Source organism: Odontesthes bonariensis, chromosome 5 (assembly GCF_027942865.1).
Source record: "Odontesthes bonariensis isolate fOdoBon6 chromosome 5, fOdoBon6.hap1, whole genome shotgun sequence".
Lineage (NCBI taxonomy): Eukaryota > Metazoa > Chordata > Actinopteri > Atheriniformes > Atherinopsidae > Odontesthes > Odontesthes bonariensis.
In genome coordinates this window covers 37022645-37036704 of record NC_134510.1, presented here as the reverse complement: position 1 = coordinate 37036704, position 14060 = coordinate 37022645, and the positions used below count along the sequence as shown (strand labels likewise).

The 14060-nt window shown below is 42.2% G+C and overlaps 1 protein-coding gene across 1 annotated transcript in view; it reads right to left on the bottom strand.

Annotated features, from left to right (window-relative positions):
- Positions 1-3437: 3437 nt before the first annotated feature.
- Positions 3438-14060, bottom strand: part of nr2f5 (nuclear receptor subfamily 2, group F, member 5) — a 28695-nt gene continuing 18072 nt past the window's right edge. Inside the window, exon 4 of the mRNA XM_075466285.1 lies at positions 3438-5633. Coding sequence (XP_075322400.1) covers positions 5314-5633 — 320 coding nt within the window. The 3' untranslated portion in view covers positions 3438-5313. The remainder of the gene's footprint in view (positions 5634-14060) is intronic.

Here is a 14060-nt window from a genome sequence, read left to right as displayed (position 1 = left end):
AGCTGTCCTGACATCAGTCGGGAGATCGTTCCACCATCGGGGTGCCAGATTTCCCAAAGATTGTACAATTTCTAACTCTGTCCTCGTTGTTATGAAATCAGTTGTTCGTGGACCACCTCCTGGTTCAGCAAACATTCAGTCAATCAGCATCCAAAGCTGTCTTATGCTGATTGATTTATACAAGGTGAAAAAGATATGACACTCAGCGGGTCTACATGGTGAGATTAATTCGATTATAGCTATAGTTGGGTTATGCTCCTTATCTGAGCAAGGGTAATTCTCCTTGGATATATGGCGGTGAATGAATGGGATCAGAGGCACAAAGCGTGTCATTCCCCGGTATGATAGGTGGCGCTGTACCCATTCCAGCTGTTGCTAATAGAGCCACTTCCTGTTGACCTCTTCACCACCAACAACAACAAACTCAGGCATTGGAGAAAGATGGAGAACGCAGAGCAAGATGATTATTTATTATTTATTTACCTTTATTTAACCAGGCAAGTAATTGAGAACAAAAATTCTTATTTTCAATAGCAGCCTGAACGAGCAGAGGCTCGATAAAGATAAAGATGAAGCTCCGTCCCTCTACATTTGGTCTGTGATGAGCTGCTTGTTGCACAAACTCGATGCCCAACGGAGCATTCTCCATCGCGTTGTTTGTTTCTTTCTGACGGCGACAACAACAGTGATATCGTTACGGAAAAGGAGGGTGCACACTTCCGTTCTATTGGACAGTTAGCCAGAGAGATTGTAAAGCGGTGCCGGATTTGATGTGACTATCGTTATTAGGCCTACAATACATGCCCAGATTATTTTCGGTGTGGTTCACAGGTTTGCTCGAAAGCGTCCCCCGCACGCTTTTTTTTCGCACCGGAGCCACTCGTCCTCTGCGCTCCGGGACCTCCCACTTTACAAATTAAGCACTGCCACCCCTTTACTGACACAACCGAGTTATCTTGGGGTCTCAATCCGGTCCAAGTTTTAGTCAAACTAAGGTGTCTACATGAACTTAATAACTCAGTCTTATTGAAATGTAGCCATTAATCTGATCCTTTCAGTGCCATGTGAACCCACCCAGTCAGTGGGTGACAATATTATTGTTGTTGTCGCCGCCGTCGGAAAGAAACAAACAACGCGATGGAGAATGCGCCGTGGTACATCGCGTTTGTGCAACTTTCTCTATACTCTGAGTAAGTGAGCTTACTTTTTACCCAGTGCACATACAGCCAGTAATATTAAAGCAAGCCAAGCACAGAACCATCACTACGGCGGTGCCCGGACGTCCCGCTGCCTTGAGTAAATGAGCGAGAGAGACTCCGATCAGCACTACATAACCAAACCTTTTTCCAACAGTTGGTTTCTGAGAACTTGTTACCAACTGTGCAACAAGTAGAGACGGAGCGTCGTCATTATTCTGCCTCTATCAGGTCTTTAATGGACACAGTGAACAACATTTGGAAAACAGTTACTCTGGAACTCTGGAGATTTCATGGCTGATTGTGTGTGATTTAACTATTTCTCTCTGGGCACATTCACCAGCTGCAGCTAACCTCCCAAAACAGCTGAATCACAACTACATTACCCACAATCACCCCTTCCTAAGGCGGAAATTGGCTGTTAGGGTAACTTTACATTTGTACTGAGCATAACTGAAGTTATCTGTTTGAAAAGATAATCAACAAGTGAAAGAAGATGAATTGTGCCATGAAGTTATGACTATATTCAATACTTGCATCTGATGTCCAATTTGATTAAGAAAACTAATTGAAAACAGGTGTTTTTTGTCTTTCAGAGTGGAATCAGAGCAAATGTCTGTCAGAAATAAGGTTTTGTGGATCTACTTTGTCCATAAGTTAATCTAAACTTCTGAATAATTGTGATATTATTTGATAATGTTGAGCAATAAATTAACCATCCTGCATCATTTCATTGATGAGGTCACAAAGAGTCGCCCATTATGAATTTTCAACAACTTTAATTGGTGCTTCTGTTTATTTTTCTATTCCCATAGTGACAACCACATTAAATGTTATGGTATTGGGCATTATGTGACACATTTAAAGAAGAAGTTTGTTGTTTTTAAACCTGGACCTTATTTCTGGCATAAAATACATTCATCTACTCACCGATAACAGTTCGGTGAAAGTCGGTGTCCTTCGGAAGATATTTAGATCACTGGAGATCTGCGTATATCTATATAACGGGAGAGAACAGAGACAATACAGCCTCTAAATAAGGCATCATCTGTCTTTATTTCACCAATACTTTAAGACCAATGAATGAATAAACACGTACTATTGCACTGTTAGCTCAGAGCTGCCGTGTTGTTGTTATTCGGGGATATACACACACACACGTCTACTGGGCTGGAATCATTGACGCGCGCCGCTGCAGCACAGCTCATTCACTCCGGTAAGGACGTCCATCGTACTAAAAGTCGTCGTCCACGTCGTCAAAATCTGATAAATATCCTGCCATGTTGCACAGAACTAGCAGCAGCAAACTCTGTGTGAAGTTTGCTGACCGTCGCAGAGTGAATGAGCTGTGTTGCAGTGGCGCCAGGGCTTAATTTGAGGGGTAGCAAGCCCGAGCGCGCTCCGGAACCTCTGACGTTGGCTCCGCCAGCTATTTATAGCCGTCATCCGCGATCCGCCACCTCTCTTGACAAACAATATTTATTTAAAAAAAAAATAATTAAACAAATAAATTAAAGTTTGTTTAGTGTCAATGTCTGGTTTTGATATCCGTCTTGTGTTTTCTGTCATTAAGCGAGATACTGAAAATATCTATATTACGGAAAAGGAGGGTGCACACTTCCGTTCTATTGGACAGTTAGCCAGAGAGATTGTAAAGCGGTGCCGGATTTGATGTGACTATCGTTATTAGGCCTACAATCCATGCCCAGATTATTTTCGGTGTGGTTCACAGGTTTGCTCGAAAGCGTCCCCCGCACGCTTTTTTTTCGCACCGGAGCCACTCGTCCTCTGCGCTCCGGGACCTCCCACTTTACAAATGAAGCACTGAGTGGCGCGTATTGATGACATCATCCCACTAGACGCTTCCTATAAGCCCCCGATAGCCCTGGATAACAACAACACGGCAGCTCTGAGCGAACAGTGCAATTTTTCACATTCCTTCATTCATTGGTGTTAAAGTATTGGTGAAATAAAGACAGATAATGCCTTATTTAGAGGCTGTATTGTCTCTTTCCTGTTCTCTCCCGTTATATGGATATACGCCGATCTCCGGAGATCTAAATATCTTCCGAAGGACGCAGACTTTCACCAAACTGTTATCAGTGAGTAGATGAAGGTGTTTTATGCCAGAAATAAGGTCCAGGTTTAAATAACATGATCATTGTATGTAACGTATGCACCATCTGAGGATGTTTACAGTAAAAGTTCTTTTTAATTTGACAGTAAAAGACAGCAGAAAACTTAGTGTGAACAAAATTTTATTTTAATTAATGGACGATTCATATTTCCAAACAAAAAGTAAAGGGGATAAAAACAAACTTTCAGTGAATTTATTTACTAACAGGCGGCTTTCTCAGGTCCCAGATGGCTTTTCCAATATTTATACTGACACTATGAAGCTGATACTATATGCTGTTGTGTTGGAAATGAGGAATAACAAACTTGCTTCCACCAAGAGGAAGTGGGGGGGGAACTTAAAAGAGTCCTAAACTAAAACACAGTTCTAAGTCCAACGGGGATTATGTTGCAACATAGACTGAGGTTTCCAGAGGTTAGGGATACATTACTCTGTTGTATCCTCATGATAAGCTCAAATGACAAGAGTTGAGGGATTCTTCCCTACACGACAATATCACCAGGAAGTGGAAAAGAACGTGCATGAGGTCCAAAACCTCAAAGTGCTAATGAAGTTGAATCAAAAACTTGGGTTTTCTTTATGTCGTCTTGCGATTTGCATAAGAAATGGCCACATTTTTGCATTATTTTTTCAAACGTGCACGTTACATTTCAACATCATGCCAGCTCTTTTCCACTCCTGACAGGACATAATACCTGTTATAACAGGTAACGAGAGATTATGGCACAGTCATAAGATAGATGCTCAGTGACAAAATCGTTGTTCTAAGGCAAGTACAGCTAATTTTGTAAAATGCTCCCCCACCCCCCAATCCCACCCGAGTCTAAAAAGGTCCAATACTGACAACCATAACGACAAAAAAAAAGACAAACACAACGAGCTGCGTGACTCCCGCCTTCTGAATAAGTGAAAATGTGTGTCGATCGATTGGGGTTAGGGTAGAAAAGACTCTACCAGTGCTGTGATTTTACAGGAGTGGGTAAGTGTGGGGTCCGACTAGTTTACAATGCAAGTGCCTAAAGCTTTTATTTGTATTGTTTAACACATTCCTTTTCTCCATCTGAGACCCCAAACAAGTGTGGTCGAATTATAGACAAACCAAAAAAGAAAAAGGTCAATTTTTCTATCACCAACACTGCCACAAATGTATTCCAAACAATATGCAGCTTTGGGACTGGCTGCTGATAAGAGTATCATTTGCTGGGTTTGTCTTTTTGTTCTTCTGCTGCTGTCTGTCTGTCAACTCACACTCTGAACCTGAGCTTTTTTTCCACTGAACCCTAAAATGCCTTAGATCCCTATAAATCAATGATATACTGTACATATGGACACAATCATGAGTTTTCTCTCCATATAAACAGTGCTAATACAAACACACACAATAAAACATGTCCTCTGCAAAAAGTTCCAAGACATTTTGGCATTTGTCTTCTTCTTCTTTTTCTTTTTTTTTTTTTTTTTTAATGGCTTCTGGTTTACTTTTCAAAAAGTGGTAAATGTACACGGGCCTTGTGCTCCCGGCTGTAGAGTCCCACTGGCAAAGCCCTTGTGCAGTTTTCACCATGCTTGTGCATGATGTGTGTGTGTGTGTGTGTGTGTGTGTGTGTGTGTGTGTGTGTGTGTGTGTGCGCAGCCTCTTTAAGTGTAGGCGTAGCACCGACTGTTTTTGAGACCGACATCTGAAGTGAGTCCAACAGACCTGCTGGTGAACTGCGTGGTAACCTATTCTAACCAACCTGCCCAGCTCATGCCACATCTCAAATGTAGACTGCACTATCATTTTGGGGGACTTTAAAAGGGCCACCAAGTCTCTTTTTCTCGGCAACGAAGAACGATCGGTTCGCTTGTGTAACCAGGACGGTATGGTATCATGTCTTTAGAGTGGAATGGTGAGGGAGTTGCTTCCTCTGGGGAAGCCGAGAAAGTGAACTGCAGACGATGAAGGGAAGGAAAGAAAGGTGTCCGAGTGCGCCTCCGGCCTCAGGGCCCGTTCTCGTTGTAGTGGAGGGAGAGGGGCCGCTCGCGCTGTACCGTGGGCATGTAGGGCCAGTTGTAGCTGGAGCCTGAGAGCAGCATGTCGCGGAGCAAAGTCTCGATGGGAGTCTTGCCCACGAGGCGCACGAAAAATAGCTGCTCGATGACCGGGGAGGAGACGATGCGCAGCGAGGGCAGGCGGAGGAGGAGGCGTCCGAAGCGGTTCGGCTGGCTGGGATACTGGTTCCTTACGTACTCCTCCAGAGCACACTGGGACTTTTCCTGGATGCTCTCCACATGGGCGACGTCTGACAGCCCCATAGCATCTAGAGGAAAGAAGGACATTTTATTTTTTTGTGTCACACCAGTGATTGAACAGGAAAAAAAATCCAGCTCAAACAAGACGGATGCAGTTGGAAGGAAGAGGCTTTTTATCATACTAACTCGAATTAAAGTGACATTTGGGTTTTATAAGCAATGTGAGAAAATACAGACAATAACCACATAAAAAACAGAACTTATTTTTCTGTATCACGTACAAAACGGGAAAAATAAGAAAAATACACAGCTTTATTGTTGTACCTGTCATCCTGCATTTCTAGTAATAATTAGCATGAATTGACATGCCCCAGGAGATCATTTCTAACCACTCGATGCTTAAAAACGCTTATACATGCCTTTAAAGGTCCTGTATACGACTTTTTGAGTTAGTATGCGAGTTTGAGTAAGCGAGAAGTTCCCGGATGCATACTAGATTAGCCGAAATGTTGGGTATGCATCATGAGGTTACTACTCATACTCAAACTACCCAAGATGCAACGTAACGTGACGTCGCCGATCGTCATTTCCTGTCAAAACGGCAGTTTCAAGCTAGCTACAACGAGGGTCGGTTCACTTTCTGTTTTCAAAAAAAAAGCACCAATTGTATGGTAATGGCTTTCCCTATGATAAAAGGCAACGGGTATTTTATTTTGTGAAAATAACCGGAAGTGCGTTGCTCACTGCGGCTAGCTTTAGTAGCGCCGAATTCGTGGGAACAAAATTGTAAACAGCCGGTATTTTGTCAGGTTTTCAACACGTTGGGGATCTAAACGACTACTTTCTCGCCTGAAAATGTTTCAAATGTTGCTAAAGTTTGCAGAGTTTAGAGCTTAAGGGAAATCAGCTTCAGGCTGGCTGATTTCGGCTCGGGCAGGAGCGAAATGCATTGTGGGTAAACGCAATGCATACAGTCTGATCGATGAGTATGTAGTATGCGGTTTCGAACACAGCCCATGTTTGTTGGAATCTTTTTTAGCCAAAGAACATACAGGAAACCATGGAGGTTTGCTCAGGACTGACCGCACCTCTGAACAGAGGACGGCCATTTTGATAGGATCCCTAATGTCAAATATCTCATACAAGACCTGATAGTACCCTGATTAACGTTGTGAAGTAGAGTGTCTTGAACCCAACTACTCTTTTCCTAAACCTAACCACATGTTTATGCATTTGGCAGACGCTTTTATCCAAAGCGACTTACACTCATACCTCAGGTAGGCAGGAAGTGTAAGGGGGTCTCGCCGAAGGACCCCTACTGGAGGTTGTACCTTTTCATGGTGAGATTTGAACCCCAGGTCACCCACATGAAAGGCAGCAATACATATGCCTTCAGTGCCAAAACTTAACTAGACAGCAAGCGAGGGCAAAAGCGAGTCTGTAGTTTCCCACAGACTGTAGATAAAAGATGGACGTGGCCACCGAGACGTCGCCCCATGCTTTGTAAACTAAGCCTCGAGTTTGATCCGACCTTTATTTTATGGGACTCAGAAGTGACCATATTTGGATGAGGGGAGCCTGATCCAAATTCAATTAGATAAATTAAATTCAAATAACTTTGTTGGTCGTTAGAAGGAGAATCGCAACATAAACATCATCAAAAACTAAAATAAAAAAGACACACGTATCAAACGTATCAATACTCTAAAAGCACATTGATATTCCATCCATCTTTATGATGTTCCAGTGGGAATGAAGGAGATTTCTTTTCTTTTTGCTGAAGGTACATCGAAAAAACTCCTGATGGAAGAAGCTAAAGAAGCTAAAGCTAAAGTACGAGGCATCACTTGTAATTAATTCTTCCCTCCTGTGAAGATCACATCGTTGAGCTCGGCTGACATTTGTAATCTTCCTGATTTTTGTGAACTCAGTCTTCTGTTTCGCTGTCAGGAAGTTGTGCCAAGAAGCAAATACAAATGTGATTACTTATTCAATTAATGAACAACGTGCTGCTGTTAGAAGGTTCTGCCCGACATTGAGTGTTTCAGCGACCTCATGAGAGCCACATGCTGCTGGGCTTTTTAGTTAATACTGCAGGAATACTGCTGAAACAACAGTTCTACATCAGAGCGACTTGTATGTTAGTTTAGTTCATGCTCAGGTCCAGAAAGCTCTCCTGGAACCAGATCCCGCATTAGCTCGTCTTCCAACAGCCGACAGGCTTCTTGTTTTTTCATTAGTAAACACTGGAATGATGTTTGCTCTGCATTTACCCCAGAAATCTAATATTGCTGTCAACAGTGTCCCGGGGCACGAACACCAAAGGACACGTTGTGCATGTCTGAAAAACAGCAGGTGCTTTGATAGGATGGAAATATTTGACGCCGCACAGAGACTCGCAGCCAGCGAGCACTTGGTGTGATTTCAGCGCTGCATCTCGTCTTAACCCCTGATTTAGCCGTGCATATTTCTGGCTATGTTTAGATCACTTTTATAACTAAATTAAACATCGCAACAACAACTGTAGATGCACAACTGAAATGTGGAAATCAGCCTAGAAATCCCAGATAATGGAAACCAGGATTGAATTGTTGAGTTTTCGTTTGAAAATTGGTTAATTTGGTTAATTTTTGTGAATTTTCATCCACTTTTTTGGCAGTTGAAAAAGCAGCTTTAACATCAGCTGAAAGAAAGATGATGTAGAGTTTTCACTGGTGGATGAACCGTGGTCCACACAAACACATTGATGGTTTCATATAAAATGACATAAATACGGAACAATCCAGGCTGTATGCTGCTAAATGTCATCTACCAAAACTGTGACTTTTGAGCTGAATTTTGACATCTGTGGACCATTTCGATGTTATTCCCGATGTCTTCTAAACCAGAGAGTGTTCTGTGGGAGAGGCAGAGATGATGCACTCTCAGTAGGAGCATCATTACACCTTTTATAAAGCTCATTATATGCTGAACACAGCTTTTTGTTACACCTTCATTATAAGCTTTTTTTGTATTTTGAAATGTAAAAAGATTCCATAAAGGTCAATAAAATGTAACCACGCTTCCTTTTCCATTAAACTCCTTAAGTCGGAGCGATCTCGCCATTACTTGAAAAAAAAGTAATGGACGTGCTTTGTAAACTAAGCCTCGAGTTTGATCCGACCTTTATTTTATGGGACTCAGAAGTGACCATATTTGGATGAGGGGAGCCTGATCCAAATTCAATTAGATAAATTAAATTCAAATAACTTTGTTGGTCGTTAGAAGGAGAATTGCAACATAAACATCATCAAAAACGGGAATAAAAAGTGAAGACGCACATAAAAGTGTATTAGACTGAGTTACAAACGTGTCAATACTCTAAAAGCACATTGATATTCCATCCATCTTTATGTTCCAGTGGGTATGAAGGAGTTTTCTTTTCTTTTTGCTGAAGGCACATCGAAAAAACTCCTGATGGAAGAAGCTAAAGAAGCTAAAGCTAAAGTACGAGGCATCACTTGTAATGAATTCTTCCCTCCTGTGAAGATCACATCGTTGAGCTCGGCTGACATTTGTAATCTTCCTGATTTTTGTGAACTTTGGCTGTGTTCGAAACCGCATACTTCTCCTACTACTCATACTAACTTTTTGAGTTAGTAAGCAAGTTTGAGTAAGCGAGAAGTTCCCGGATGCATACTAGATTCTCCGAAATGTTGGGTATGCATCATGAGGTTACTACTCGTACTCAAACTACCCAAGATGCAACGTAACGTGACGTCGCCGATCGTCATTTCCTGTCAAAACGGCAGTTTCAAGCTAGCTACAACGAGGGTAGGTTCACTTCCTGTTTTCAAAACAAAAGCACCAATTGTATCGTAATGGCTTTCTCTATGATAAAAGGCAACGGGTGTTTTATTTTGTGAAAATAACCGGAAGAGCGTTGCTCACTGCGGCTAGCTTTAGTAGCACCGAATTCGTGGGAACAAAATTGTAAACAGCCGGTATTTTGTCAGGTTTTCAACACGTTGGGGATCTAAACGACTACTTTCTCACCTGAAAATGTTTCAAATGTTGCTAAAGTTTACAGAGTTTAGAGCTTAAGAGAAATCAGCTTCAGGCCGGCTGATTTCGGCTCGGGCAGGAGCAAAATGCATTGTGGGGAAACGCTCTGCATACTGTCTGATCGATCAGTATGCAGTATGTAGTATGGAAGTGTGTAGTATGCCGTTTCGAACGCAGCCTTAGTTTTGTGTTTCGCTGTCAGGAAGTTGTGCCAAGAAGCAATACAAATGTATTTTGTACATTTTTGCATTTTGAAATGTAAAAAGACTCCATAAAGGTCGATAAAATGTAACCGCGCTCCTTTTCCTTTAAACTCCTTAAGTCTAGAGTGATCTTAAAAAAAAAAAAAAAAATCAAGGTTGTCACTGCAGGGATACAAATCTCCTTCACCCCCGTAGTCTGTGTTCACAGCACACTACAGTGTTCACTTTCCCCTCAGCTGGAGGTCATGTTCTGCCTTCCACCTCATCATACCCCCCCCCCCCCCCGCCAGCCCCCTCCTTGGCCAGAGTCTCGCACAACCCAGAGAGTGTGTAACACTGTGTGTGATACTTTTCACACCCTCTGTGTGGAGAGGAGAGCGCGGGGATTTAGTAAAGGAGGTCAGAAATGTGTGAACTCCAAACAAAGACACATTTTTACTGTACTCTGCAATGTGCTGTATATCCTGCCAGAGTGCTCCCTGCCCCACCAGTGAACCCGCATTTGGAAGACAGGTACTCGATGAGGGCAATTTATCCTCCAGCTTGTTTCTTTCTGTTTTTAAAGTGTCGGCCTGCGAGTTTTAACCTCTAACCTCGCATCATAGGTCCTCTTTATCATCGCGCACTTTCATCTGTCCCCTGTGTAAACCCGGCCTCTGCAAAAAAATTTCATTCACTCCATGTTTTAATCAAGCACGTCAATCCCTCCCGAGTCCTCACCCCCAACGGCTTCCATTCTCATTACTCTACGTTAGAGATCCTCATTGTGCGGCTCCTCAAGCTCTAATTGGCGGCTCGCACTCACATAGTAGCTTATAACAATATGATAACAATAACAATACATTTTATTCAAATAACACACAGCGAATACTGCACAGTATTAAGTATTTATATTAAGTTTGCGTTTTTGTAGTATTAAGTATTTTTATTAAGTATTAATTAAGGCCTAATGGTGTTTCCCAAAGGGGGTACACTGTTAAACCTGGCAACGCAGCCCGCTTAAACCACCATCACACTTGACCGCAGAGCACGCTAGCTCCTTTAGCCAGCGCGAGATGCAGGCACAATGGATCGGTTTTTAATTAAAAAAGGGCAAAAACCAGCACAGAAACCATGCTCATCCTGAATGTCTCACTATGATTACAACAACAAACTACAAATACAACATGAAGAGAGTCGAGGACATGCACGCCAGCTTCCGCTCATCCCAGTATTAAGGTAAATGTGGTCTGAATTGAAAATGTATTGGCTGTGTTGTTTCTTTTTCTGTGGGATGTTTTATATGTAGAAATGCATATTTGCAAAAGGGGACTTTAGTATGTTAACTGGAAAAAATGCCTCTCCAAAAATAAGTAAGAAAAACAACAAATAAAAGACGTTTTTGCTTGAAATAAGCAAAATAATCTGCCAATGGAACTAGTGAAAATCAGCTTGTCAAGATTTCTTGAAATAAGATGTGATATTTGGGACTTTTGAATTAAAAGTGATCTTGAAATTAGCTTAAAAACCTCTTCAAATGTCAAAAAAAGCTTGTTTCATAAGATATGTGACTCAAAACAATTTGTTTTCAATACTTTTTCATTTAACAAGATATTCAAGATGTATTGTCTTCAAACAAGCCCCTATATCTGGCTGAAATAGAGCTTTTGACTATTTTGACTAGAAATGAGACAAATATACTTGGTAAGACTTTGATTTTTTCCAGTGTTGTGGTAAAAGTGGCTCTTCCCTTGATTTGGCTCTGCCAATGTGGCTCTAGTGAGTATCGCTGGTCTAGGTGAATAATTGCTCCCACTTTGCTTGTATTTCCCTGCACACGGGGGTAAACTGGACTGTGTTTTTGTCAGATTGCCACTTTGGGTCCTGCGTGACAAAACAGTCAACTGCCTGGTTGGGATTAGCAAAGCTGTCTCTGCAACTGAGACCACTTCGCGTGCCGAAGCGACAGCTCCGTAGGCGCCCTTCCACGCCAAGCACCGCGTTCTTTTGTCTGATTCTTGGGCACACACCAGGTCAGAGGGGGCGAGGGATCGGGGTGGCAGGACTGAGATGCCCGCTCGCTTGATGTGGCTTGATGGGCCCGGGTTTCACAGGGGGAGGGGGAGTTGTGTCGGGGGGGGGGGGGACTCAGAGGGAGGCTGGAGACAATTGGTGTTTGTCTGAACTTGTTAGGTCATCGTGCCAGGTCTGCAGGAGTCAGGTTTATTAACAGGTCTGTTTAGTGCGAGTATGCGAGCGAGTGTCCGCCTCCATTACAGTCACCTCCTCAGTGTTGAAATCTCCCACAAAATGTTTCGTCTCCAGATACCTTTTGACAAGAGAGGCCTTTTTTTTCTTTCTCTCTCCTTTTTAAATATCAATGCGTGAGCACGTGCGTGTGGAAGTCGCATGAGATGCTCAGGGCTACAGGGGTTATGTAGGTCACAGCGAATCCTTCTTCTCACTGAACGCAGCATACATAATTCAGCTCCTGCGGTGGGGGGCAGGGGTCCTGGGGCTTGGACTCAAGCTTGGAGTTTCGGGTTTGGGGAGCATACGGAGGAAAAGGGGGGGGCGACTGGTTTCAATAATAGATGGGATCATAAAGGAGAGATGACTGAAGGAAGGAAAAGGAGAGGTGGATCCACCCATTTAACACGGAGGAGGTTCGGTGGAGATGCTACGTACGTGCAGAGTGGGAAAAATCAAAGTCTTACTGAGTATATTTGTCTCATTTCTAGTCAAAATATCTTTAAAGTCTTGAAAACAAATTGTTTTGAGTCAGATTTCATATGAAACAAGCTTTTTTTGACATTTGAAGAGGTTTTTAAGCTAATTTCAAGATCACTTAACTCAAAAGTCCCAAATATCACATCTTATTTCACTTATTTTCACTAGTTCCATTGGCAGATTTTTTTTGCTTATTTCAAGCAAAAAGTCTTGTATTTGTTGTTTTTTTACATATTTTTGGAGGGGCATTTTTTTCTAGTGTAACGAGCCATGCACTGGAAAAACTCAAAGTCTTACCAAGTATATTTGTCTCATTTCTCGTCAAAATATCTCATTACACTTAATATAAGACACAACTGCCTAACAAGTACTATTTCAGCCAGATATAGGGACTTGTTTGAAGACAATACATCTGGAATATCTTGTTAAATGAAAAAGTCTTGAAAACAAATTGTTTTGAGTCGTATTTCACATGAAACAAGCTTTTTTTGACATTTGAAGAGGTTTTTAAGCTAATTTCAAGATCACTTTTAACTCAAAAGTCCCAAATATCACATCTTATTTCAAGAAATCTTGACAAACCGATTTTCACTAGTTCCATGCAGATTTTTTTGCTTATTTCAAGCAAAAACGTCTTGCATTTGTTTTTTTTTTCTTACTTATTTTTGGAGGGGCATTTTTTCCAGTGTAACGAGCCATGCAGGGCAGAAAAGGAGGAAAAAACGCAATTAAATACGCAGAAAAGAGGCATTCCAGCGCCGACTTCTTCACCATCGGTTTCCTTGTGGGTCACAAAGCGTGATCTCTCGGTGAAGGATCCCAGATGTGACAGTATTTTGGCTTGCGCTGGAGCCCTGTGACTGCTGGGATAAACCTCAACAGGGTTTGTGTGCAAGCAGTATCAAAACAATGACTGTCTCAAGGGTTTTGTAAAGACAGACAAGCATTGTGTTTTGATTTAATCTCGTCTGCAGCCCAGAGGAGAGGACATATTGCCACATAAAACGTGAGGACGTGAGGCTCAAAGCCTCAAATCTGAGCAAGCGTACCGAGCCGCTGTGGGTGAGAAAAGTTGCTGTTTTAAATTATCACACCACTAACTTTGAGATAACTTTCTTTATGTCTGCAGAACAATGGATTTCATTTAGTTTAATCTACTTTCTTTGGGGTTAATGTTAATAAACGTGAGCAAAATCGACTCAAAAACTCCTTTAAAACGAGGCACAAGCAGCTCAAAATGATCAATAGATGCCTTTAATAGCGTAACAGAAGGATCGCATTACAGAGAAATTCACTGCGAGCAGAGACCATGACTGGCTGGATGACTGTAGCAGCAGCATTTACATATGGAGCCAGTGAGACAATATCTGCTGAAGCACCGAGGTCACCTCTCGGTCAGCCTCTGTTGGAGGTGAAAAGGTTGTGGATTAAGACGGGGCTTTTTTCCCCGTTTAAACATCTCTGTCTCGTTTCGAAGCGCTTTCTTTTTCCCTTCGTCATTCCGCCTGTGAGTTTCACAGAGAGATTCGATGCCTTTTC